The sequence below is a fragment of the Megalopta genalis genome, chromosome 2 (genome assembly GCF_051020955.1).
Source record: "Megalopta genalis isolate 19385.01 chromosome 2, iyMegGena1_principal, whole genome shotgun sequence".
Classification (NCBI taxonomy): domain Eukaryota; kingdom Metazoa; phylum Arthropoda; class Insecta; order Hymenoptera; family Halictidae; genus Megalopta; species Megalopta genalis.
In genome coordinates this window covers 11,952,683-11,979,248 of record NC_135014.1, presented here as the reverse complement: position 1 = coordinate 11,979,248, position 26,566 = coordinate 11,952,683, and the positions used below count along the sequence as shown (strand labels likewise).

General features: G+C 40.6%; 1 protein-coding gene across 2 annotated transcripts in view; it reads left to right on the top strand.

The window, feature by feature from the left end:
- The first annotated feature begins 104 nt into the window (after window positions 1-104).
- LOC117227168 (protein croquemort) overlaps window positions 105-26,566 on the top strand; it is a 34,965-nt gene continuing 8,503 nt past the window's right edge. The window contains exons 1-4 of one of the 2 annotated variants that reach the window (XM_076518482.1): window positions 105-3,757; window positions 14,443-14,678; window positions 17,567-17,733; window positions 24,478-24,622. In XM_076518482.1, the coding sequence (XP_076374597.1) occupies window positions 14,562-14,678; window positions 17,567-17,733; window positions 24,478-24,622 (429 nt within the window). In that variant the 5' untranslated portion in view covers window positions 105-3,757; window positions 14,443-14,561. Of the gene's footprint in view, window positions 3,758-5,971; window positions 6,217-14,442; window positions 14,679-17,566; window positions 17,734-24,477; window positions 24,623-26,566 lie in introns of those variants that run through there. The other variant, XM_033482182.2, reaches the window with a different exon arrangement.

Below are 26,566 nucleotides of genomic sequence, written 5' to 3'. Positions count from 1 at the left end.
GCGTTCAGCGATTTGAATATTTCGCGACGGAATTAAGAAACCTGCCGTCGTCGTATCTTGCGGATTGATTCGCCGGTCTTCTGAAGTTGTACGCAATCGCGAAGTCGAATTTCTCGATTGTACTACGCGGTATTCCCCGATCTTTTTAGTCCTGAAGACGTAAAATCGATCGAAGTAGCAACTGATTGATCTGCTCGAGAAACCTGGCGAAAGATGCACACGTCCTGGGTCTTACATCTTATAACTAGATTCGTCGATCATTAGAGACCACGCGCAAATGATTTCAATCCAGCAATCTTATGCGATCGTATGCAGTTGTATGCACAAAATCAATCTTTACTGTAAATAGCAATTGTTCGATTCGGTCAACAAAATTGAATGGAGGTTGTACTACCTGGATCTTGTAACCTTACAGACATATCCACCGATCTCCAGAGATGGTGGAAAAAATTTGTCCAACCCTAGAATCGTATGCGGTCGTATGCGATTGTATGCAGTTGTATGCAACTGTATACAAAGAGTGAAACTTTGGATTACGTTGCAATGAATCAATCCGACGAAGAAAACAGCGACAGGGACTACGTTGCGCAAGTTCCAGAGACGATGCACAAATTCTTCTAACCCCAGAATCATAATAAAATTGTATGCAACTGTATGCAACTGTACGCGACTGTATGCAACTGTACGCGATAGTCCGCAGAGGGAAAGTCAGACTTTGGGTTACATTGCAACTGATCCGATCGAGAGAGCCGCGAAAGGGTTGAATAACGGGACGCCCGGATCATGCCGAAGCATCCAGGAAGGGGTGCAAACAATGACGCGGCGCGCGTGACCGTCGTTGTCCCCCGAAATTGCAGACATCACCTCGGTAATCGGCTTACGGTCGACGGCACGCTTTGTCCGTGGGAAATCAGGATCGCGTGTAATGCCGGGCTGTTCTTACAACTACACAGGACCTTGAAGGGTTTCTTAAGCATCTGGAAGTAGTCGATGATCCACGGTAAGATAGTATTTCATCAGCAAACGCGTCGCGCCGTGTCGTGTCCTGTCGCGTCGCGTTGCGTCGTCTAAACGAGCGTCGCACCTGGCGCGAAACAGGTGTTCTCATTATCGTCTAATCGCGATCAATAACAATTGATTAAATCGCGATTATTAATTAGAAACGAACGGGTCGCGAGGCGGTAAACACCGCGCGGCGAATTCAGAGGTCGGCGCAGCACGCGAGATAAGATTGCGGCGAGTAATAGGATTCGCCGTCGGTTCCCGAAGTGTGTCTATACGTTTAGGCCGATAATTGACGGCCCGGCGAGATTAGGGCCGGCCAGAACTACCGATTTATCGGGTCGTCGATATCGACGGCCGAAGAACTCGGTGAAGAAAACGAACCCGACGATGACTCGACTCTCGACTCCTCACCAGGTAGAGTCCGTATCGGAAATGAACGAGATATAACAGCTTATACATACGGCCTGCGACGAACCTACGGTTATCTAGCGCAAACACGCCTAGCCCGACTGATCAAAGTGTACGCGGTCTTTGCATTAGGCTAGAGATGCGCTCGACTTGCACCGATAATTATTTAGGCGAGGCGCTCGGGTTTATCTTCAGCGATTTGACTTAGGACGGTTTCCAGTTTAATTTTAGATGATCCGCAGAAAAGTCTGATTTTTTAGAGGATTATCTCTCTCGACGGTGGCGATATGCGAGGTGTTTTCCCGTTTCGGACGTGAGAATTCGGTTGGAAAATGTTTCATGCGGATTTTATCGTTGCAACATGGATCCGGGTGCACGATAGAATTCGTGCAAGAATTGCACGTAACGTCTGCATCGTTTGCAGGAAACGATTTCCAATTTCATATAAAATTTGCTACAAACGTTCGAAAAGCATGCGAATCCGATACAGTACAATTCTTGTAGAAGAAATGCAAATAAATGAGCAAAAGAGATGTCCGGGGAAAAGGGATGTGGGGGTGAAAAGGGTGACTTTTTCAAAAGGATCAATTCTGTCATAAATTGGGCAATAATTGTACACAAATTGAACAAGAATTGAACAAAAATTGAACAGGAATTGAACAAGAATTGAACAAGAATTGAACAAGAATTGTACAAAAATTGACCAAATATCGAGCAAGAATTGAACAAAAATTCAACAAGAATTGTCGAAGAATTCAGCCGCGAATCGTGCAACAGCCGTCCAAAAATAGACGCAGCACACCGTCGCGACGGCAGAAAAATCAGGAAAAATCAGTTGGTCGGCCGCGCAAAGGGCATCGGCGAGCACAAACGGTTGATAAAAAGAGAAGGAAGAGGAGAGAGAAAAAGAGCAGATGATCGTCGTCGGGTAGGTCATAGTTCACCGAAACGGAATTGCCGGGTTAATTAACGGACAGAAGCCGCGTCCTGGGCGAGTTGCAGACGGGGCAGACGATTCCGCTTGGCAATGAAGAGATCAACGGCTTTGAGACTCGTAGATCGGCCGACGCGACGCGTCGTGGGAGGGCCGAGGAGGGGATGCGGCTGGCACTTTTGGGGCTTGTTACCTGTCCCGAGCGCGCCCCTTTCACACCCCTCGAGACAAGCCGCTCAGTTTTAGACCAGGACTCGTCGCGGCACGACGATGCACCCTCGGATATCAGGTGTTGCCACAGACTGAGGACATTGATTGTTCGCACTCTCTCTTTATCTTCTGACTTAGTAAATATTGCAATATATTTCGTCAAATTCTATAGTAGAATTTACCGTGGAATTTGTCGTGGAATTTGTCGTGGAATTTACTGTGATCGGAGATCGATTTACTTTGAATCATTTCGGCGTATGTTTTAATTTATTGTGGACTTTTCTGACTCGAGATTTTCACAGAACTTCAGCTTCGCTTCTAGTCGTTTCAGTAAATATTCCGGTACAATCTGTTTGGATCTATTGTGGATTTTTCTGTGACATCTTAGTAAATATGTGTGGAAACTCTATCGCGGATTTTTCTAGGAAACGCGATCATTATTGTAGTTGCTTAGATAATTTTATATTGTTGTAGATTCTTCGCGAGATCTTGATAAGATCTTGACAGAGGTTCACCTAATTATTTTAATAAATATCACAGAAGAATTTTCCCGTGACACAGAAACTCGTCTGATAATTTTATTTTCGTGGGTCTTTTAAATTGAACATTTTCGTGTAACATAATTTAATAACGCAACAAATTTTATTTCCGTGGATCTTTTTCGATCGTAGATTTTTCTATCACATATAAAATCTGAGAAGCTCGGTCAATAATTTCATTTTTGCGAATCTTTCCAGTTATTCAGTTCAATTTGTACGATTTTTCCTCTTTTTAAATGTTCACATTAAAATTTCCACATAAATATTTTCACATTAAAATCCATTTTTCCATCGGACAGTCTTAATAAATATTACATCGCGGAAACTTTCTGCTTTCACACGCGTTGATAATATTTCTGACACAATTTCGTCCACGAGAATTCCACTTTCTCCGATATACAAATCATGGAATAATAGAACAAGCGAATGCAAATCCATAGTCCACATTGCATCACAAAGGGGTTTCGTAACAGAGTTATTATCGAGATCGCGGGTTCGAGGGACGTTCACAGCTGTTCCAAAGAGAGAAAGAGAGACGTGATCGATCGAAGAGAGCGAGCCTGACCAATGACGACACCACTTTCCGCGGATCCACGCCGGCGAATTCAGCTGGATCCGGCGAAGATCAGCTGACCATGACTCCGTTTTTTCGAGAGAACTGGTTAGTGTTGCACCGCTCGAACCCGTTATCGGGACTTTTCGTCCGTCGATCGAATCTCGCGGCTCATTTCCTCGCGTTTCGCCGAGTCGCGTAAACGGTGCGAAATCGAGTCGTCCGGCATCGATCGCACACGAACGATAATTATTCACGAGCTCGCTCGCTAGAGTCGCGTCGTATCGCGATAATAAAATTAGCATTACGTAAGAAGCGGGCCGGTCGAGGTCAAGAACTCGGCGAGCCGACAATAAATAGCCGGTGCCAAAACTTCGTGCCCGATTCTCGAAGCGGCCGCTTCTCGACGCGTCTCGCCGCTCGAAAACGCCGCTCCGTCGACTCGCGGACAGCGTATGCGGCCGCGCGAGAAACCGCGTGCGGCCCCGATCCGAATATCGGCGGAAAGACCGTGAAATGTTAGCCTAATTCCTCGACACGTGCGCGTCGCGTTCGGAAACGATTCTCAGCTGTCCCGCAGCCGACGACGGGAAAAGGCGTCTTCTTCCTTTTTTCTGGCAGAGCGTGGATCGGTTCACCGTTTCAACGACCATCCCATTTCAAAGTGCGAACGTTGCGCAACTTATGGTAATATTTTCGCGAAGGAAGCTTCAAAACTGCCCGAGCTAGCGCCGATCTTTTTCAGACAACGCGCGCGCGATGAGCGCAGCGCGACGCGACGCGATTGCGTACGGTCTCGTTCCAGTCTCCTTGTAGACGGTATTCTAATTGCACAATAAATTACGCGTGCGCCATTACACGTCGTTTACGACGTTCCAGTGCGGATCTCATTGTCGGACTTTTTCAATTTACATTCACCGTGCGCCGCACCGTTTCATACCGTGACCATCGATCTACCATGCGAGAGCTTTACTGTGCGTCTCTCGTTCAACGTCTGTGCCCGAGATACGTATCCTTCCACGTACGATCCAACGAATTACATAATCTAAGTCGAATCAAACGCGAATATCGCCTCGATCCTCTGATAATCGATGCAGATCGCTGTTGACTCTTTCTTCGTTGTTTTCACAGCTCGGGAGGAAAAGGATACCTTGCGAAGAAGGACGTCGTGTGCATACGCGTAGAAAAATAGTATCGTCCTACATATCGGGTTGTTGGAAAAATAATGTTGATTTTCGAGATAGATAATGTACGAGGAAATCACTTTTGCTATACAATACAATGTATGTATGTGTCCTAGCAAGTGACGGTTAATCGAAATAATTGTCCATAAAATTCCAGTCGAATTACAGTTTAGACCGTGCCAGATCGGATGAAACCGTGTTAAAAGGTGGGATTGAATTCGTTTTTCTAGATCGTGTTAAGTTTAAACTGTGTTGAAACAGAATTAATTGAGTGTGTATGTATATTTTGTTTTTTATTGTACTCGGTTTAACAAGCTTCCATTCGATTTTTCCTTTCGTGAACGAAGAGATCTTTTAGCCTGACAGATCTTTCTATTTTTCCATTGGCTCAGAGTATTTTTACAATGAATTTTTCCAATAGAATTATGATAGTATATACATAAATAAATATAATAAATAAATATAAGAAATATAAGAAATTAAAATAAGAAATATAAGAAGTTAAAATAAGAAATATAAGAAGTTAAAATAAGAAATGTAAGAAATATAATAAATAAAAATAATAAATATAAGAAATAAATACAAGAAATAAATATAAGAAATATAAGAAATATAAGAAATATAAGAAATATAAGAAATATAAGAAATATAAGTAAATTTGTTGACGGTTTCAATTATTAAAATACATTATTATTATTATTAATACATACATTTCGCATGATCTCGAAGCAGAACGCGAACATAACCCCGCAAGTTGATCCCCAAAGGCCCGCTTCCGCTCGAAAACATGCGCGCTGATCGAAAAAAAGAGAAGAAGAAAAAAGAACAATCGAAACGGGGCGCGCACGTGTTGCAATTAAGCGAAGCGGTTCGCGCGCGATTCATTGATCCCCGTCGTTGGATCGCGGTGGTTGACAGAAGATAACCGAGGGCCCTTTGCGCTAGGAGGGGGGAGGGAGGGCAAAAGGGACCTTCCAGCGAGTGGTTATGGGGGAGAAAATTCTTCGTCGAGCGCGGGGGCGGGACGGGGCGGGGTAAAGAGACCGTCGACGAGCCGAACCAGAGAAAAGTTCTCCCTCTAAGTGGAAGGGGGGGGGGGGGATGCGGCCAATATACATATTACGTGCAGCCTGTTGATTTATTGAATAAGCCAGTAACAGTCGCGCCGTATACAGCGTCGCACGCGAGTCGCGAGGTGATTGAGCTTCGTCGTCGTCATCGTCGTCGTCGTTCGTCGTTTGTCGTCGTACGGTCGTCAGAACTCATTTTTGGATCATTGCTGTTCACGATATTCGTGACTGAAAGGAAACAATTTCCGACGGCTGCCGCACGGAGACAGGATTCTCGAGGATCCACGGTGACGAGGGGACTGGTTCTATCGCGGTGAGCACTGATTTTTCATGGTTTAACTCTTTGCGTTATAGTGTCGCGACACGAGTTCGTTATAGTAGTCGTCTAAATGCGAGTGGTTTTCGTTCGTTTTAAATCGGTATTTCAATCAGTGTTATTATTGTAATTAATATTGATTTTTACGAATGAGTGAGCGCTGATTTTTCTTTGCGTTATGGTATCGCGGCGGATTCGTTATGGCAGTCATCTAAATACAAATGTTTTTTTAAATCAATATTTCAAACAGTATATTGTTCTAATTAATATTGACTTTTACAACTGAGCGAGCATTAATTTTTCTTTGCGTGATAGCATCGGGACCGATTCGTTACATTTTTCTAAATATGTCACTTGCTCGTTTCTTTTATTATTATTTATTTTATAAATATTTTTACATACTTATATTATTATATAGATGCTTTTATATTTATTATATATTTTTATATACTTACATTACTATGTTTTATACAAAATTTTATATACTATTTATTTTACTATTGTTTGAAATACCGAATGAATCATTATTTAAAATAGCAAATAAACTATTACTCGTAATACCAAATATAAATTATCATTTAAAATACCAAATAAATTATCATTTATAATATCAAATAAATTATCATTTATAATATCAAATAAATTATCATTTAAAATACCAAATAAATTATCATTTAAAATGCCAAATAAATCACCATTTAAAATACCAAATAAATCATCATTTTAAAATACCAAATATTTCAATATTTTATAATATGTATATATTATATATTAATAGATATTATATTATAATATTTTAAACAATATTTCAAACGCCAACTAAATCATTAATTGAAAGTGCAATAATTAATTTCCCGTACGAAAAATTATTATTTCGAAAATAATAGCGTCACATCGAAATAGTCAACGAACGAGTCAACAATGACTCTGAAAGCGTAGTTTAAAACAATGTACCGTACAGAAAATTGTAAATACTCCGATATTGCCTTAGACTAACGAGGGTCTCCCAGGTCATTAACGTTTTTCAGCGTGATCCGCGGTTCGGGTGAATCCTCCCGACCCAAACAACGGATTAGGTCGAATTCCATCGTTTGACTTTCGACGTTTTTTTGCCCTCGAGGAATGCCGAAACCTGCGCAAACATCCGACCACTTAGGCGTGTCAGTCGCGTGCGTCTCGTCGGAACGTCGTAATGTCAGTTCCGAGGCTGTCGATCGGTGTTGTTTTTCGCGCGCGTTCAAAAGCGACTAGCATGCGCGGAAACGCGCTATAGATAGAAAAGGTCCCGGAGAAGGCGAGCGTAAGAGATACCGAGGCGACCGATAGCGCGACTAGTCGTTATTAGCGACACTTCGTCCAGTGTTTATCTCGAAAGGAAACCGTGGCCGCTAACGAGGAAACAATTTATGCGCGGCTCACAATTGCAACGGCGAGCAACGAAACGTTTTCGGGGGACCGGCTTCCATTCGTCGACCCGCGGCTGGACGGAATTTGGCAGGATGATCAGAGTCTACGATAGCACGCGTGACTGTCCACGATCGTTTACTATGTCACAACATTGTTGCGCTCTTCGAGTGCAAAGCCAATTTTAACTGCGTCTTGCTGCCAAAAGCAATCGCGATCTCCGATTTGTTCGCGAGAACGTACCTTTCGGGGCGCCGTGACGTTACCCGGTCTCGTTTCAAGGCGCGGTGCCTTTAATTTAGCAGTACACTGTTAATTTTCTGATAAAAAAACATTGTGCAAGTCACGGTGAACGAATGACGATGACTCGTTCGAAAGTCGATGAGTCGATGAGTCGTCCTCGAAAGTGCTGTGAATTGAAACGTCTCTCTAGAATCGCTAAACAATTTTTTTCCGTCCATGTAATTGGTCTCATTGTAAAGTTTGAAGCTTGTACATTCGCGGCATAGTGTTTATTTCCCGATGAAACATACGTGCAAACCCGTGGAGAATGAAACATCGTAGCATTGACTCACAGAGTAAAGTCCCTCCTATCGAAAATACTGTAAATCGAAACGTCTCTAGAATCGGTAAACAATTTTTCCGTCAATGAAATTTGACTCGTTTTAAAGCTTGAAGCTTCTACTTTCACAATGCGTAGTCCATTTTTTTGATAGAACGTTTATACATGTCGGAATAAATTAATACCCTAGCAATGACTCTCGGACAATAAACACGTTTCTCTCGAAAATATTGTAAATTGAAACGTCTCTAAAATCGGTAAACAATTTTTCCGTCAATGAAATTCATCTCATTTTAAAGCTCGTAACTTCTACTTTCGCGACATCTGGTCCATTTTCTGATAAAACATTTGCAGAAGTCGGAATAAATTAAATACCCTAGCAATAACTCGGACAATAAATACGCTCCTCTCGAAAGTGCCATAAATTGAAATGTCTCTAGAATCGTAGTAAAATTTGTTCCTCTAATAAAACTACCATCGTCTTAAAGATCGAAGCTTCCTCTTTACAACGAGCCATAAAAACTTGATCCACGATTTTTTCCGACCGTCCCACAGTACAGAAATGGGAAACGAGTTCGTCGCGTACGAATATCAGCATCGGGAATAAGAACAAAACATGAACAGATGTCACACAAAACAGTGAAAATATTGCACAAATTTAGAACCCCCGTTGCGCCGTTTTTGGCCGAATGAAACCGTTAAAAGGTATAGTTAATTTCCATTTCATTCCCGTTTCTCGCAATTGACGTCGCAGATTTTTCTTTCGCGTAAAGCTCGACGGTCTATCGACGAGCGTGTGTTCCCAACGATAGAAAAGACGCGTTCGTTGGCAACACCACGGTACAGTGAACCGATACATGACCTCTCATTACTCGGCTCATACATCAAACGCGCGGCGTATCTGCGCGACGGATACGCCGTATCCGCGACAAAACGCGCGCACGATAGCAGCCTCTGTTTACAAAAGACATTGTCCCCGCGCGCGTCGAAATTTTCCAGCTAGCCGGCGAAAATCTCTGGTCGTTCGAAGATCCTGGACCATCGAGGATTCACGAGATCGTTCGTTCGTTCGTTCGGCATCGTTCCAGGGGGGCGAGAAATCGCCGCGCGATCGAAAGCTCGCTTTCCGACGATGCACGGCCGCGATCACGCGGCTGCATTTTATCATCGTACGACTTCGTCGCGACCAAGTGCATAAGGTTTCGTCGGGAACAGGAGCACGCGATAAACTCGACCTATAAGAAACCGCGTCTCGCCGCGCGCTCCCTCCGGGGACCCGCGTAATTCGGACTCGCGGGAGTAGAGTTCATTGCGACGAGATAACCGGAGGACGTTCGTGAATGAAGATCTTCCTCCGGCTGCGTCGGAAAAACTCGCGACGGAGCTTGGAGAGCCGCCAGATAGAGAGTGCTCGAAATTTCAGCGTGGACGGAATCCAAGATCCGAGCCGATTCAACGACCGATGTTTCGCTAGATAACGCGCCGTGGAGACGATGATCGAACAGATCCCGGTGTTTGGACGAATTTGTACAGGTGTTCAGCTATTTTTAGATGGCACTTTGTACACAGTTCGACGAGAACGGGCCGTGGTGGGGTCGTTTTTATCGAATTAGTGGATTTTAGAGCATTATTTTTCGTAAAACGGCGACCGGCGATTTCGAAGAATTTTTTCTGGCGAAAGTAATGCTTGTCTCGAACGAAATTTGGTGCCATCGGAAAGCGCGTTTCTTGGACCAGTTACTGTCAAAATTTCACGTAGAAATATCATATCGTTCCACTTTCATTTTTTATTTATTTATTCGCAGAATTGCTTCGACGCGCAATTCGTGTCCCCTTCTAAGAGCCGATTTTGCAGATTTTTTTCGGCGACACTGAATTTTCTTTCGGAAAATCTGCGACACCACTGGAAAGCGCGTTCGTTGAACTGCTTACCGTGAAAAATTCAAGTAAAAATATTAACCGTGGCAGCGACGGTAGCGTCCAGCATGAGAGGCTACCGAGGATTCAGAAGCAACGTGACGAGTCCCGCTGCTGTTCCCTTCTGGACGTCTCAGATTTCAATGGTTTGACAGTGTATCCAATGGTGCCGAGATAAGATAAGAACGTTACATAAAGCCGAGTTCAAATCATCGATGCGTTTATGGCTCGTCAAAATTCCGAGGGAAAAGAAAAGCGATAAATGATAGGAGTTTTTCGAATTTGCTTACCGAACCGGAGATAAGGAAATGCTTGCGCGCATAGAATGAAATCGGAGAACCGGGATTTATTGTTGCCGTTCGTCGACGCACGCCTGATAAAAAGCCGACGTTTTGTGCGCTGGTATTTCGTAATATGTTGTATAAAAGTGAATGGAAAACGAGGCCTCTTATCGACGCAGCGCGGGTCTTCGATAAACCTTTCGATGCTATTTGCCATCGAATCGTTCGATCTCATCCGTGAATCTTTCGATCTCATCCGTGAATCTTTCGATCTTTTCGTCGAATCGTTCAATCTTTTCGTCGAATCGTTCGATCTTTTCATCGAATCTTCGTCGAATCTGTTAACCAATTAGCTGTGGCGTCTAATTTTCATAGTGTGCGCCTATGTGCGCCGCGAGAATCAAGCAACGACGAAAACACAGAGCAAGTTGAAAAGGTCGCTGTTAAAATTTGGGATCGAAAAGACGGTTTTATTTCATCAAATCAACAATTTTATCACCAATATTCATTTATTCACTTAACATTAACATACACTGCGTACATAGTAAGTGAAAAACGCAGGAAAAATCGAACACTTGTAAAAGTTAAAAATTCTAATTGCTGCTTTAAAATGCTATTCGGCAACGCAAGGAACGATGCATAATGACGCTTTGCACGTCGAACACAATATCGTGGTTCTTTTTTAATTTTATTTTTATAACAATGCAAACATCTTCGCGTGGGATTAGCCTCAAAATATTCCAAATATCTCGATATTTTTGTTCTCGCTATAATTACAATTTAAGTAGCGAATGGTCGCTACTTTTTACGCGCGACAAAAAGAGACACTTAGTAGATTCAGTAAATCTTCTCATGCCTTGAGAATATTTATGCAGAATGGACAATTTTTGTATGAAAAGAGTTCTTTTCAAATGATCTTTAACGATCTTTAAATCGATTCGTCGGTGTCGCAAGATGCAATAAAACGATCAAGCAACAAAATGTCAGTAATTATTATGAATAAACACGGTGATTAAGTTATAAATAGTATATCCTAAGAAATTACTCCAAATTATTACAAATTATTACAAATTATCACAAGTTATTACAATTAGCTTCACTATTTCCGAGCAAACTACAAACAATTAATTTTTTCACCACAATTTAAATAGCCAATGGTCAATACTTGCCATGTCACGAATAGCCGGTGGCACGACGGGTACGCTCATCGTGACACAAAATACAGCCACTTTTCCTTGGCGAATATACTCGTCAAATGTCACCGTCGAACCGCCGCAAATTAATTAGCCGCGAATGTTTAAAATATCGACTCGCGTTCCGACTCGTAGAAAAACCTCCGCGATCCTCTTTTTTTTTTTGTCACTCTTCGGCACGAATGTACACACACACACACACCTAATCGACAGATTAATGGAGACTCACGACTCGGCGAACGTAAGCATCGAATGCAACATGATCGGTCACCTAGCAAAAGACGGGAAAAAACGGCGGTTTACGATCCGCCGTGCCGAGCAAAGTTTACGTACAAATAGTTAACGAGTTATTCTCGGCCGGCCGGCTAGACAACGATGATTCTAACGAACGAGTGATTTATACAACGCGCCCCGGACACGTTGTTTACCGATTTGCATTCGTGCACGTAGTTCGATTTTCGCTCGTGACGCGGAACGAACGAGCCATCCTTGATAGAAAAACAAAGAAGAAGGAAGGAAGGTGGCTATGTCGCGAGAATTAGATACATTTTTCATAGATTCCTTCTTATCCGCCGCGACTAATCGCGCCCGCATTGCGCGATGCAATTGATGCTATAACCACGCGAGCATTGACGAATTTTAAATTGTAAAAAATGCTAATACGAGGCTATCGCGATCGTTTTTTATATCCATTGGAAACTGTTGCGCAACGATTATGAAGATTCTTCGGACGTCTGCGCACAGTTCAGTTTATCAAATTGACGTGCGTGTCATGCCCTCTCATTATTTTCCTGCCGTATGTTTTATTTTTTATTTTTCACGGTGGCTCTGAAAAAACATTCGAAGAGCATAGTTGATTAACTTTACGATTACGACCGGTCGCGAAGCAATCTGTCTGGGAATTCTTTCAAGAGAGCGTTTATCAACGATGACAAACATATATAATTTGTTTAAAAAATTTACGTTCATGGCTCAGTTTATATCGATGACACCGGTTCGGTTAAATCGGGTTTAATTTGTTCATACGCGCCGAAACATTAATTCCAAAATAAAGAAAACCGTAGTTTGATCGATTACGATTAGGATAAAAGGATGCACGAGTTATTATGGTTCGTCTAGAATGCCCATCGACTGCATCATGCGAGCAACGACGGTTCACGGGACGCATTACGAACGTTGCGATGCGATGCGTGCAGGTTACGCGATCGAATCGGCTGCAGCGGTGCACAGATTGCATCTTTTCACCGCCAAGGCCTCGAATGATCGCTGAACGAGCACCGTGCGGATCGTTTACGCAGTCGGCGGCGGCTTACTTTCCTGGACGACTCGCAAGGATCGGGGCCGTGACTTCGTTAATCGATCCCTGACTTCCGCTAATTGTCCGATTAGTCAACGACAAGTCCGCGACGGATCGTATCTCGGATCGCTGCTGCTGCCAATTAATCGTGACCCTTTCGCGGCCGATACGCAACGGAGAATGATGCGTGAATTAGTAATCACTGGTCATTAGAGTCGGACGGAACGATGCTGTGACGAACGATTGTTGTTGTTGCTGTCGCGAATGTTAATTCGAATTTCTGCAGTCAGACGTTTCTACGTCTGTAACTATGTTGAATTCGTTCTTTGCTATTTTAATTTCAAGTGGACGTTTCTTAGTCTAGTTATTACTACATTATTTTCTTTTCATATAGTTATTTGAAATAGCCATTATCTTTCCAAATAGTTATTTGAAATAGCCATTATCTTCTCAAATAGTTATTTGAAGTAGCCATTATCTTTTCAAATAGTAACTTGAAATAGCCACTATCTTTTCAAGTAGTTATTTGAAATAGCCATTATCTTTTCAATTTGTTCTTCCTTATTTTCATCTCAATTATTTCAATTAGCTTTCTCATAATTTGAAATTCGAACAGTTATTTCTTATTTTATTTTCAGGACAGTTGTTTCTTATTTTCATTTCAGACAGGTATTTCTTATTTTCATTTCAGACAATTATTTCTTATTTTTCCTTTCAGTCGATTATTTCTAACTTCAATTTCAAACAGTCGTTTTCTTTAATTTCTAACAGTCATTATCTCACTTCAATTTCAAACAGTCATTATCTTTAATTTCAAACAATCGTTTTCTTACTTTAATTTCAAGCAGTCATTATCTCACTTTAATTTTAAACAGTCATTATCTCACTTCAATTTCAAACAGTCATTATCTAACTTTAATTTTAAACAGTCATTTTCTTCTTTTAATTTCAAATAGTAATTTTCTTGTTTTAATTTCAAAAGTATCATTTTCTTACCTTAACTTCAAAAGCGTCATTTTTTTGCCTTGATTTCAAAAGCGTCATTTTTTGCCTTGATTTCAAAAGCGTTATTTTTTTGCCTTGATTTCAAAAGCGTCATTTTTTTACCTCAACTTCCAAAGCGCCATTTCTTATCTTAATTTCAAATCATCATATCGTACGTCCATTTCAAATAAAATTCGTCCAAATCAAGCCCAGCAATTCCTCGTCGCTGAAAATCGCGTCGACGCGCACCGAACGGAATCGCCAGTTTTCCGTAATCCTTTACTCGTAGTTCCCAGCGTCGCAGTATCCGCTAGTCAGCGTGCACGCGGATAGGCTAATCGGTGGAATCTCAGACGCGAACGCAAAGTCACGTTCTTCAGCGATCTGTCGTCGCCAAGCGGCGACAAAGCTGTCGCTTCCGTGACTTGTGAACCGCTGCCCGCGACTTGAACGACGAGATAGGCCCCTCCGACGGCCCACACGCCTAAAGAAAGACGCGCGCGGCGTGGTTCTATCGCGTAGGAAAAGCGGAGCTCACCCGAGGAACGGCTGATTAGATAGACGGTTTTGTGTTGTCCTCGTCAGGCCTCGCAGCGTTTCGAAGCGGACACCGTCGGACGAGTGGCAGGCCCGACACCGGCGAGGACACACTGCGAGCCTGAAACACACATGCTGAGGAGACGAGCGAGAAACTGACCGTCACCATGAGGCCATGGACCAACAAATCCGTCGGCCTTGGGCTGCTCGGACTGCTACTGATCGTCACCGGCACGTGTCTATACTTGTTCTGGCCGGCCATCTTCCACCATGTTCTACAAAAGGTAGGCAGCCTTATGGTTATCGGCTCGGAGAAGCTCATTTGATGGCTGTTGTTTTCTGTCTTGCGATGTTGTATCTTGTAATGTTCCATGGAATTGATGCTTTGTCTTGTGATGTTCCATAGAATTGATGCTCTGTCTTGTGATGTTCCATGGAATTGATGCTCTGTCCTGTGATGTTCCATGGAATTGATGCTCTGTTTTGTGATATTCCATGGAATTGACACTCTATTTTGTGATATTCAATGTAATTGACACTCTATCTTGTGATATTCAATGTAATTGACACTCTATCTTGCGATATTCAATATAATTGACTCTCTATCTTGTGATATTCCATGGAATTGACACTCTGCCTTATATCTTCTGATATAATCGACACTCTATCTTGTAATATTCAATATAATTGACTCTCTATCTTGTGATATTCCATGGAATTGACACTCTGCCTTATATCTTCTGATATAATCGACACTCTATCTTGTAATATTCAATATAATTGACTCTCTATCTTGTGATATTCCATGGAATTGACACTCTGCCTTATGATATTCCATGGAATTGACACTCTATCCTGTGATATTCCATTGAATTGACACTCTATCCTGTGATATTCCATGGAATTGACACTCTATTTTGTGATATTCAATATAATTGACTCTCTGTATTGTGATATTCGATGGAAAAATTAGATAAGATAGAGTACCTGTTGAATCTCCTAACGAAAACAAAAATACAAGTTCTAAAGATCGAGTAATTAATGAATCATTTAACGCTAGAACTAACGAACCGTGAACGTGATTAATGCATATTTTTCAATAACAATGACAAGATTTATTTAATCTACCCACGATTTTTATTGTAACTTGTGCTTGAACAAAGAGTTTCATATAAGAGTATCTGAGAAAAACATTTTTATAGTGTCAGAACTTGTAAAAGAAGAAATGAGAAACCAGTCTTTTTTACTCTAATTATTCTAATTGAATAATTAGTGTTGGAACTAATAGAATAATTAGTGTTGGAACTAATAGAATAATTAGTGTTGGAACTAATAGAATAATTAATATTGAAACTAATAGAATAATTAATGTTGAAACTAATAGAATAATTAATATTGGAATTAATAGAATAATTAATGTTGGAACTAATAGAATAATTAATGTTGGAACTAATAGATTAATTAATGATGAAACTAATTACCGTAGGAATTATATGTTCCCAAAACCCTTTAACTATAGTAGAAGGTATTATGAAATTATTCTTACTTGGCGAGATTTACTCCAACGATAAACGGCGACAACGCTGCAATCGTTTTTAACGAATTAATTAATTTAATATGTTTAATATATTTCCTATATAAAAGACTGTATAATCACAGCAATTTCAAGACAGAAAAATAGAAAACCAGTGATTTCGATCGCGATTTACGTTTTAAAAAAATCTGTTAAAAGTGTAACAGTCGCATGAGTCACAGCACTCGATTTCATTATGCATCGAGTCCATTGAGTCATAATGTCAAATGGAGATCGCCGATAGGTTAAAAAAAACGAATTCGGTTTTAATGAGTCTGTCGACGATAATTGAATAATATTTACTAATTGTTTAAACGTTTCTGATGTTTTGCGCTCGAGAATATTCAAACAGTTTCTTTTCTTTTTAGATAGAATGTAACACTCTCAAGTCTCGAAATGAGATCATAGTTCTTCCGCATCTTGCAATTAACGCAGGCAACGTTTATCTCGGATGAAAATCCGCGGCGTTGATTAACGCGACTCGCGCGCGCGCGTGCGCGAAAAGATCGGAATCTTTTAGTGATCCGCGATCGACAGGACACCTTGGAACCGTGGCGAGCGTCGATATGCGCGCTCAATTAATTGAACAATCGTCCAATTTTCCAATCGCGTTCAGACGCCGGCCAGACCGTCTCTATTTTCGTTTAAATTTTCGGTGTCGCTCCGACGCGACGCGTCGCGTCGTCGCAAGCTGCTTTCGCTTCTTCTTCTTCACGCCCCTCGCACGCGTAACGCGAGAAGAAAGATTTTTCGAAGACGCGATACGACCGTCAGATAACCCAAAGGCCATCCAATACAACTTCTCGGCGTCGGAAAAGAAAACGACGCGTCGCGACTCTGTTTGTACGACGCGCGTGTTATGATGCTCGACAATAAAAGAGAACGGATAAAAGAATCGAAACGCGTTCCGGATAAAGGCTTTTGTGTTTCGCGGTTGACACGGCGCGAAGAAACGCGAAAGAAACAATTAATGCGACGTGCACAAGAGAGGAATTATCGTCGCGACGCTTCCTCGACGATAATTCTCTTGGCAGCTTTTTTTTATTCTTGCCTGCGACATCTCTGCTTGCTAACGAACGCTTCGACAAAATTCATTTATTTGCTCCAAACAATGCGCAATAGAAACTTTATTTTTATCTGAAAGAACCGGAAAAAATTCGAGCAACATTGTTGAAGCGTGCCGAAACTGCGTGCGAAGTGTCGGATCGATTATTCGCATCAGTTTTTCTGCAAAAAAATTCCGAAGTGTCGATAGTTCCAGGAACCAGGAAAATGGACTCGCGATAATTGCCGTACAATTAACACGCTGTGCGCGGGTATCAATAGCTGTTTAAACAATTTTATTTTTGTTTATCCTGAAACTAGGAATCCTAAATAGTTTGCTAATCCTAAAACGAAATATCCTGAATATTTTGTTAATCCTAAAAATCCTCGTTGTATTGTTATCAAAATTTTAACGCCAGCTTATATTAAATGTCTTTTTAATTGAAGACACGCATACTGCGTGCCGCACTGAATTAAAGCACTAATTAAATTAACAAAAGCTCTCGTTTAAATCGTCGATCATTTTAACAACTTCTGAATTATGTTTCGACGCAGGAGATGCCGCTGTCGCCGACCTCGAAGGCGTTCCAGGTCTGGAACGACACGACCAGCTTGCCTCCGATGTACTTCAGGATCTATTTCTTCAACTGGACGAACCCGCACGACCTCCGCGAGAAGGGAAAGAAGCCAATCCTGGACGAGCTCGGACCATACGTATTTCGGTGAGTCGCGGGAAAGGGATCTGAAAAACGGAACGACGAAAAAGTTTCGAAATCGATGCACATCGCCCGAAGGTGTAACAATCGCTCGAGGCCGCGCCGCGATGCACGTGGTGCCCTCCGCTTCCACGGCGGTCGAAACACAGTGATCGGTTTCGAGTATCAATTATAATTAATCGTTGGAACCGGGCACTCGCCGGGAAAAGCGTGATTTTGCTCGCAACGGAAACCGTTGCGTAATCTTGCATTGCCGGTCGATGCAATCCGGGCGTATACGAGCGCCGCGATTACGCGAACCGGGCGAGATTCAAAATGATTTGCAGCTCACTTTTCGATCTATTGTGTACTGTGTTAAAGTAGACACTTGTAGCTATAGTTTGAGGTACGTTGCATTGCGAAAGGCTCGATGAGATGTAACTTTGGATCGTCTTGAAGATTCCTTTGAAGTCGAGGCGCGGTCCTTAGGATCGGTTATGTCACTATGTTGCGATTTTTAGATGCGACGTCGAGATTATTTTTTGAATCTGTTACATACGGTTCGAAAGTAGATAGTTTTAGCTTTCATTTGAGCCCCGTTGCATCTCAGTAGCACTACGCATTACTTGAAACCCGTTTGAAATTCTGTTTGAAATCGTTCAGTTGTTTGCTGATTTTTCATTTTTGTCATGGATTGTGTTTCTTAGATTTTTCATGGTAATCCCTACTATTGTAATTTAATCTCATTTACCCTATCTTGAAGTAGACTCTTCCAGCTTTCATTTGTGCATCATGGCATAAAATTAGCCCCACGGGAAAGTCACTTAAAATCCTTCCGAACTTCCCTTTAGAATCTTCGAATTTTCGGTGACTTCACTTTTGCCATGAGTTCAGTTTTTCAAATTTTTCATAGTATCTCCGTGATTCTAATTTAATCTAACTTACCCCATCTCAAAGTAGACATTTTCGCCTATAATTTGAGCTAAGTTGCATTAGAAAAGTCTCACAGATACATAATTTAAAATCGACTTGAAGTTTCCCTCTAAAATCATGCTGATTTCGTCGACGTCAATACTCGGATTTTTTCAAAACAACTTGCATTCCGCCCTTCCACACAAATTATTATATTAGAAACAGAATAATCGTCTACTTCGAAGTAGCAAGAAGTGATTAAAAGTGCATTCTCCTTCCGACAATGCGAGAGACGTCGATGTAGAGACAATGTAGAAGACGTCGCAGAAGATGTTGCACGATCGCCCCGTACACCAAACGAGCCTAATCGATGCTTCCACGAGGGCATTCTAATAGACCGTCTAATCACGATAAGAAAGGCATAGTTAACCTCGGGATATTGACTTCTTAATGAACGGGTAGAACGTCTGCGACCTGCGCTCCACGGGGGCGTACGAGATTCGAAACATTGCAGCAAGTAATTACTTAATTAATCACTTTCGTTTAGACCTGTGTCAACCGAACGCGACTGAGAACGTGGTGCTGTTTAGGGGATGGTATATCCATGGGGTGCTCCACTAATTTTTACTGGTTTCGAAGTTCCAGTGTTCGCTAAGTAAAATCGGAGCATGATCCTTCGAAACACTCGTCGAGATTTTTTAATTTTTCAAAATGGTTTCGATTTTCTTACCTATACCATTGTACCTAATCTTAAAGTAGACAGTTTCAGCTTTATTTTAAGCTAAATTAAGTTATAAAATACCTACGGGAACGTCACTTAAAATTAACTTGAATTTTCTCTTATTTCGGTTTCCGAAGTCGAGACTTGCATTCAGAATTGGTCGTATGAATTTTTTAATTTCTACATTCGACATCGCGATTCTTTTATAATTTATTCTATATTACATTAAAGTAGATATTTTTAGCTTTCATTTCAGCTAAGTCGCGTTAAAAAACTTCGTCAAGAGCGTCACTTAAAATCTGTTTAAACTTTCCCTTTAAAATCGGAGCATAACACTTCGAAACACTAGTCAGGATTTTTTAATTTTTCAAAATTATTTCGTTTTTCTTTCGGATACCATTGTACCTAATCTTAAAGTAGATACTTTTAGCTTTATTTTCAGCTAAATTATGTTATTAAATAACCACGGAAACGTCACTTAAAATTAGCTTAAAGTTTTCCTTATATCAGTTTCCCATGTCGGGACATGCACTTCGAATTAGTTATAGGAATTTTTTAATTTTTAGATACGACATCGCGATTCTTTTACAATTTATTGTATACTACGTTAAAGCAGACACTTTCACCTTTAATTTAAGCTAAATTATGTATTAAAATTCGCACGGGTATATCTTTGATGGCTAGATTTTGGTGATCAGATTGCGGATAGAATTTTCCCAAGTTTATCGAATTTGATAACATTAAATATTATATATATATATACATAATTATTTTTAATATTTGATAATATTAAAATTACGTAGGAACGCGATGTGACAATTTTTAGCGGTGCGTTAGAGTCGCCACTCGCCAGCAGAGGGTTAACAATCGCGTCCGTCCAGGCAACAAATATGGGAATAAAACGCGCAAGACCGCGTGTTACGCAAGCGTCCCAATTTTCGTTTCATACACTAATTACGTCCAAACCAAAGCACCGAAACTCGCGTCATAAATAACCAGTCGCTCGCAGTTAATGCGAGCGTGTGATGACACCTTGTCACATAACTCGTAAGGGGAAAATCAGGTTCTGACTCGTGGTGGCCGGTAATAATCAGCTCGACCGGCCAAAAACAATCCTTTCACGTTCGAATACGAGCCGGTTATAGTTAGATCAACGGACGATAGCCTTGAAAAAGGCGATTGCATCTCGTGGTTGCGTTCGAATTGAAGGAATGCAGCTGCGAAATCGGTCGCGCCTCTCTGTCCTGCGATCGGCGAAAGTCAAAACGGGTTGTCCCGGCTGTGTTTTTTATCTCGAACGTCATCATCATGATTTTCTGGACCACGGGATCGCGCACAACCCGTCGCGTGCGCGCGATCCGTGTGCAACGAGGTCACGGCGATGGCGAGACGCACGTGCCTCCCCCGTCTAAATCGAGTAGATATCGGGGAAACGGTTTTCCTATCCCCATGGGGGGGGGGGCTCCTCGTCCCTCGTCTTCGGCCCTCCCCGTCGCACAACAAAAAGATTGCACCGGCAACAATAAGGGAGCATTAAGGCGCATCCGCGCGCTTAGCGGCCGGCAATTGTCGCGTCAAATCTAATCAACGAGAGACACGTACTACGGATATGTAGGCTAGAACATCGAATCACGGCTCCTCTAATCGTCGCCGCTCCACGACGGAATCTCCGTTTAGCGTCGTCGAAATTCAATTTTTCATGTAAATATTTTGTTGTATATTAATTAATAATCGATTTGAATTCTTCCTTGAAATTCGCATCGCTTTCCTGGACGTCGATGGTCGGTATTTCTCGATTTTTAAATGCGACATCGCGATTCTTTGTTCGTTTATTGTACACTGTGTTAAAGTAGATAATTTTAGCTTTATTTTCAGCTAAATTAAGTTATTAAATACCCACGCGGACGTCAATTAGCATTCACTTGTGAAGTTTTCCTTATCTCAGTTTCCCAAGTCGAGACTTCCATTTAGATTTGTCATAGGAATTTTTTAATTTTTACATTCGACATCGCGATCCTTTTATAATTTATTGTATACTACGTTAGAGTAGATACTTTTAGCTTTCATGTAAGCTAAGTCGTGTTGAAAAACTTCGTTAGGAGCGTCACTTCAAATCGGTTTGAACTTTCCCTTTAAAATCGGAGTATGATTCTTCGAAACACTTGTCGGGATTTTTAATTTTTCAAAATGATTTCGTTTCTCTTTCCTATGCCACACATTGCACCTAATCTTAAAGTAGATACTTTTAGCTTTACTTTCAGCTAAATTAAGTTATTAAATACTTACGGAAACGTCAATTAAAATTAACTTGAAGTTTTCCTTATCTCAGTTTCTCAAGTCGAGAATTGCATTTAAAATTGGTCATAGGAATTTTATAATTTATAGATACGACATCGCGATTCTTTTATAATTTATTGTATACTACGTTAGAGTAGATACTTTTAGCTTTCATGTAAGCTAAGTCGTGTTGAAAAACTTCGTTAGGAGCGTCACTTCAAATCGGTTTGAACTTTCCCTTTAAAATCGGAGTATCATTCTTCGAAACACTTGTCGGGATTTTTAATTTTTCAAAATGATTTCGTTTCTCTTTCCTATGCCACACATTGTACCTAATCTTAAAGTAGATACTTTTAGCTTTACTTTCAGCTAAATTAAGTTATTAAATACTTACGGAAACGTCAATTAAAATTAACTTGAAGTTTTCCTTATCTCAGTTTCTCAAGTCGAGAATTGCATTTAAAATTGGTCATAGGAATTTTATAATTTATAGATACGACATCGCGATTCTTTTATAATTTATTGTATACTGCGTTAAAGTAGACACTTTCAGCTTTAATTTGAGTCATCAAACGTTATTAAATTCCCAGTGGAAAGCACTGTAACATCCATTCAAAGTATAGACCAAAGAATGCTATAACCTGAAAGCTTCTAATAACGCATAATAATAAATAAACATGTGATAAAACAATATAATTAATAAATATATGGTAACGTAACATAATTAATAAGCATGCGGTAACGCAAAATAATTGTCTACTCTATAAACTGGTTTCCAGCCCACACAGTGAATTCGCGTATTCGCCGATTCGCTCGTTCGCTCGCGACCCTTAATTGGCAGTCAAGCTCCGCGGAGTCGATTCTAAACATCTGGCTTCTTAATTGCACGTTGCACGGTTCGCGAGCTCACCTAATTCTCCCTAATTCTCCCTAATTCCGAGGTTTCCGTCCACCGTCGGACTAACCGGCATTATGGCGATCGGTAAACATTCTTCTCCGTTATCGAAACTGCCCACCCAATGGCGAATTGTGTAACACGACGGTCCTGAAATCTTCTCAAGAATTTAGCGTAGGTCAGGAACGAGGAATAGCATCGCACGTTTTTAATCCGGCGATTTTTAATCCGGCGATTTTTAATCCGGCGATTTTTAATCCGGCGATTTTTAATCCGACGATTTTTAATCCGACGATTTTTAATCCGACGATTTTAATCCGACGATTTTTAATCCTTCGCGATCGAATCTCCCTACTCGAGCGAGATACAACTGCTGCTGATTTTAGCAAATATAATAAATTCTCTGAAATTGTCCCTCAGATTCTATGCAAAAATGGACGAGAGGGAAGAGACACAATTATTCGAGCCTTGCACCTCGTTTTTATAATTGCTGAGAATCGGCAAATACAAAAATGAGCCCGAAATTGTCCATTTTTGCTTACAAGCTGAAGAAAATAGATTAAATACATTAAATGTATTAAGTAGATTAAATGAACTAACAACGAAGCGAAATGAACTGTTGACACCGCTCGTAATTCGACCGACAAACATTGAAAAATCAAACGTAGACAGCGTGAACCATAAAAAATGAACCGCGTTTTCCTCTTCGATCGGTTGTTTACAAGCCGCGGTGGCTTATCAGGAAATACTCTAGATCAAACACATTCGATACAGAAAAGTTCCACTAGACTCGATACAAATTGTAGAAGTGCACTTGTTGCATTTCAAGCGAAAAAATAACCGTGCAAATCGCATTTGCTCAGGTGCGCACCGTGTTTCCGGTTTTTATCGCGACTGCATCAATCGTCGTGCATGTCGATAAACGACGGCCTAGACGGGATTGTGTAATCGTTAATAATGATCTGCCCAGTCAGCATCATTTTTTTACGAAAGTCGGTGTCCCGGATGAAAGTCGATTTGTTCTGTAAAAAGTCGATTCATTATTTATTATTTACTTGTAGCAAGCTATTCTATAAGAATCAAGTTATTTCGTACGAGGCAATTTTTATTTTATATTCAATTTATTATGTTCAATTTATTATATTCTATTTATTATGTTCAATTTATTATGTCCAATTTATTATATTCTATTTTTATTATGTTCAATTTATCATATTCAATTTATTATATTCTAGAGATTCTAAATTGTATTCTATACTATTCTATATTCTATTCTATATATATTATTTGATTCTATATTCTATTCAATTTATGTGATAAAAGTCAAGTTATTTCATACGAGGCAATTTATTCTATAAAAGTCAATTTATTTGATAAAAATCAAGTTATTTCATACAAATCAATTTATTGTATCAAAGTCAAGTTGTTCCACAAAACTCAACTTGCTTAACAAAAGTCAATTCATGCCACAAAGTCAATTCAATGCCACGAAATTCAATTCAATGCCACGAAATTCAATTCAATGCCACGAAATTCAATTCAATGCCACGAAATTCAATTCAATGCCACAAAATTCAATTCAATGCCACAGAATTCAATTCAATGCCACGAAATTCAATTCAATGCCACGAAATTCAATTCAATGCCACGAAATTCAATTCAATGCCACAAAATTCAATTCAATGCCACGAAATTCAATTCAATGCCACGAAATTCAATTCAATGCCACAAAATTCAATTCAATGCCACGAAATTCAATTCAATGCCACAAAATTCAATTCAATGCCACAAAATTCAATTCAATGCCACAAAAATCAACTTGCTCCACAAAAGTCAATTCAGTGCCATAAAAATCAACTTATTCCCTAAAAATTGATTTCCATTTCCAATGTAAAAGTCGACTAGATCCATGAAGATCGATTTCATAGAGCATATACAGGGTAATCTAACGTCGTCTTTTTTACAGGGAAATCCGTCAGAAGGCGAACGTGACGTTCCATCCGGAGAACAGTACCGTCAGCTTCTTCTATCGTCGATGGTGGTACTTCGAGCCGGAACTGACCAACGGCTCTTTGAGCGACAAAATCACGCAGCTGAACACCGTCGCGATCGTGAGTACAGCGACCTTGAATCGTCGTTTAATAATACGTTTAAACGCCGCGTTTAATCTTTACACGGCCGCGTGAATTCTACGCGCGTCGATAAACCGCGGCGCTCGCGATTAAGCGGCCGCGTGACGGATCAAATTAGCGGCCGATCGATTTTTTATGTACGATTTCCTCCGCCTCTTCGTCGACCGGGAAACGTTCTTTCCTTTTCTTTTCTTTTCTTTCTCGCCGTTGATCACGAGAATAGCGGTGAAATTGATTGCGCGCGAACGACGCGGTGCACAAATCGCGCGAATAATAACGCATCGATCGCGCGAGATGGGAACGCGCGTAGATCGCTGCCGATTGTTATGCGGAAATGTTTATGCATCGCAGAAACGACGCGGAAATTGAGATCGAGGAAACGTGGATTTAATAGACGCGTTTCTGTCGTAGCATGAGAGGAGTTGGAACTGTTGTTGTTAAACGATTTTGTTGAAAATATTACGTCGGATCGCGAATAATTATCGTTCGTTTTTATCGGACATTGATTTTGTTTTTCTTCTATTTTATTCATCTTTATCTTTTTTGTTTCTTTTGATCTGTCTTTTTTGTTTCTTTTTATTTTATTTATCTTTTCTGTTTTGTTCTATTTTATTTATCTTCTCTGCTTTGTTCTATTTCATTTATCTTCTCTGCTTTGTTCTATTTCATTTATCTTCTCTGCTTTGTTCTATTTCATTTATCCTTTCTGTTTTGTTCTATTTTATTCATCTTTTTCCGTTTTTCTTATTTCATTTATTTTCAACCCTTATCTATTGAAGCGAGAGCAAAAAATCCGTTTGCCCCGATGACTCATGCTGGGCAGATGCAAACAATAGATTACATTTCGCTGCATCAGAAATGATTGAAGTTAAAATTATTAAAATTATTTACGATTATTTATGATTATTTGCGATTAATAATTTATCGCGTCTTCGAGAGACCAGCAATGCTGCGAGATATTACGATCGTGACAGTGAAGATACGAAAAATCGCCGAAGATGCTCCGATATCGTTGGAAGCCTTGGAAATCGATTCGACTCGCCATCAGCGAATACATTGACCTACGCTCTTTCGCAGTGTTTCATAGCGGTCGTGATTCACGGTTATATTCGCGAATCGCTCTTATTTGCCGCTGCGAAATTGGCGATTAATCGGTCGTCAACGAAATTTATTCGCTTGCACCGAGCACGCGCGCGAGCACGCCACGTGTTCGAATTTTAATGAATCGTTGTGTCCACTTTAGGGCGCGGTATGTTAAATTGTTCCCCGCGTAAAAATCGAAGCTCTTTCGTCCGACGGTATCTCTTTGATTCAACAACGTGTCAAAACATTGACCGCCTTCGTATCGTTGACGCCTCTACGCAAAAGAAAAAAAGAACTTGTTCCTATCTTAGATCTCTTTCGATGGTCGATTTTGTATTTTTCCGAGAATACTAAGTCGTGCAATCGATAAGAAAAATCTACGCAGAAATTTTTCGTACTCGTCGAAACCTGTTTCGAGTCTACTGAAAGGATTGAACGATCGTGAAGATTCCCTTTACAATCAACAATCTCGCAATTTTTTAAAATGATTTGGTCAAGCTGTCTTTTTCTATTGTGTCCTATCTTAAAGTAGAGGCTTCTAGCTTTCATTTAAGCATGGTTGTATGGAAATAGTCCGTCGGAAACATAGGTTAATATCCATCCGGACTTCATAGTATCCCTTCCGCCGAGATTTTTATTGATTTTTCATCTTTTGTCACGGTCCGAGATTTTATAATTTTCCAAAGCATTTACGCGATTCTCATTGAATCTAATTTAATCTATCTTAAAGTAGACACTTCTAGCTTTAATTTCAGCTATGTCGCATAATAAAAGTCCTACGGGAATATAATTTAACATCCATCCAAACCTCCCCTTAGTTACGCGAGATTTTTGTCGACT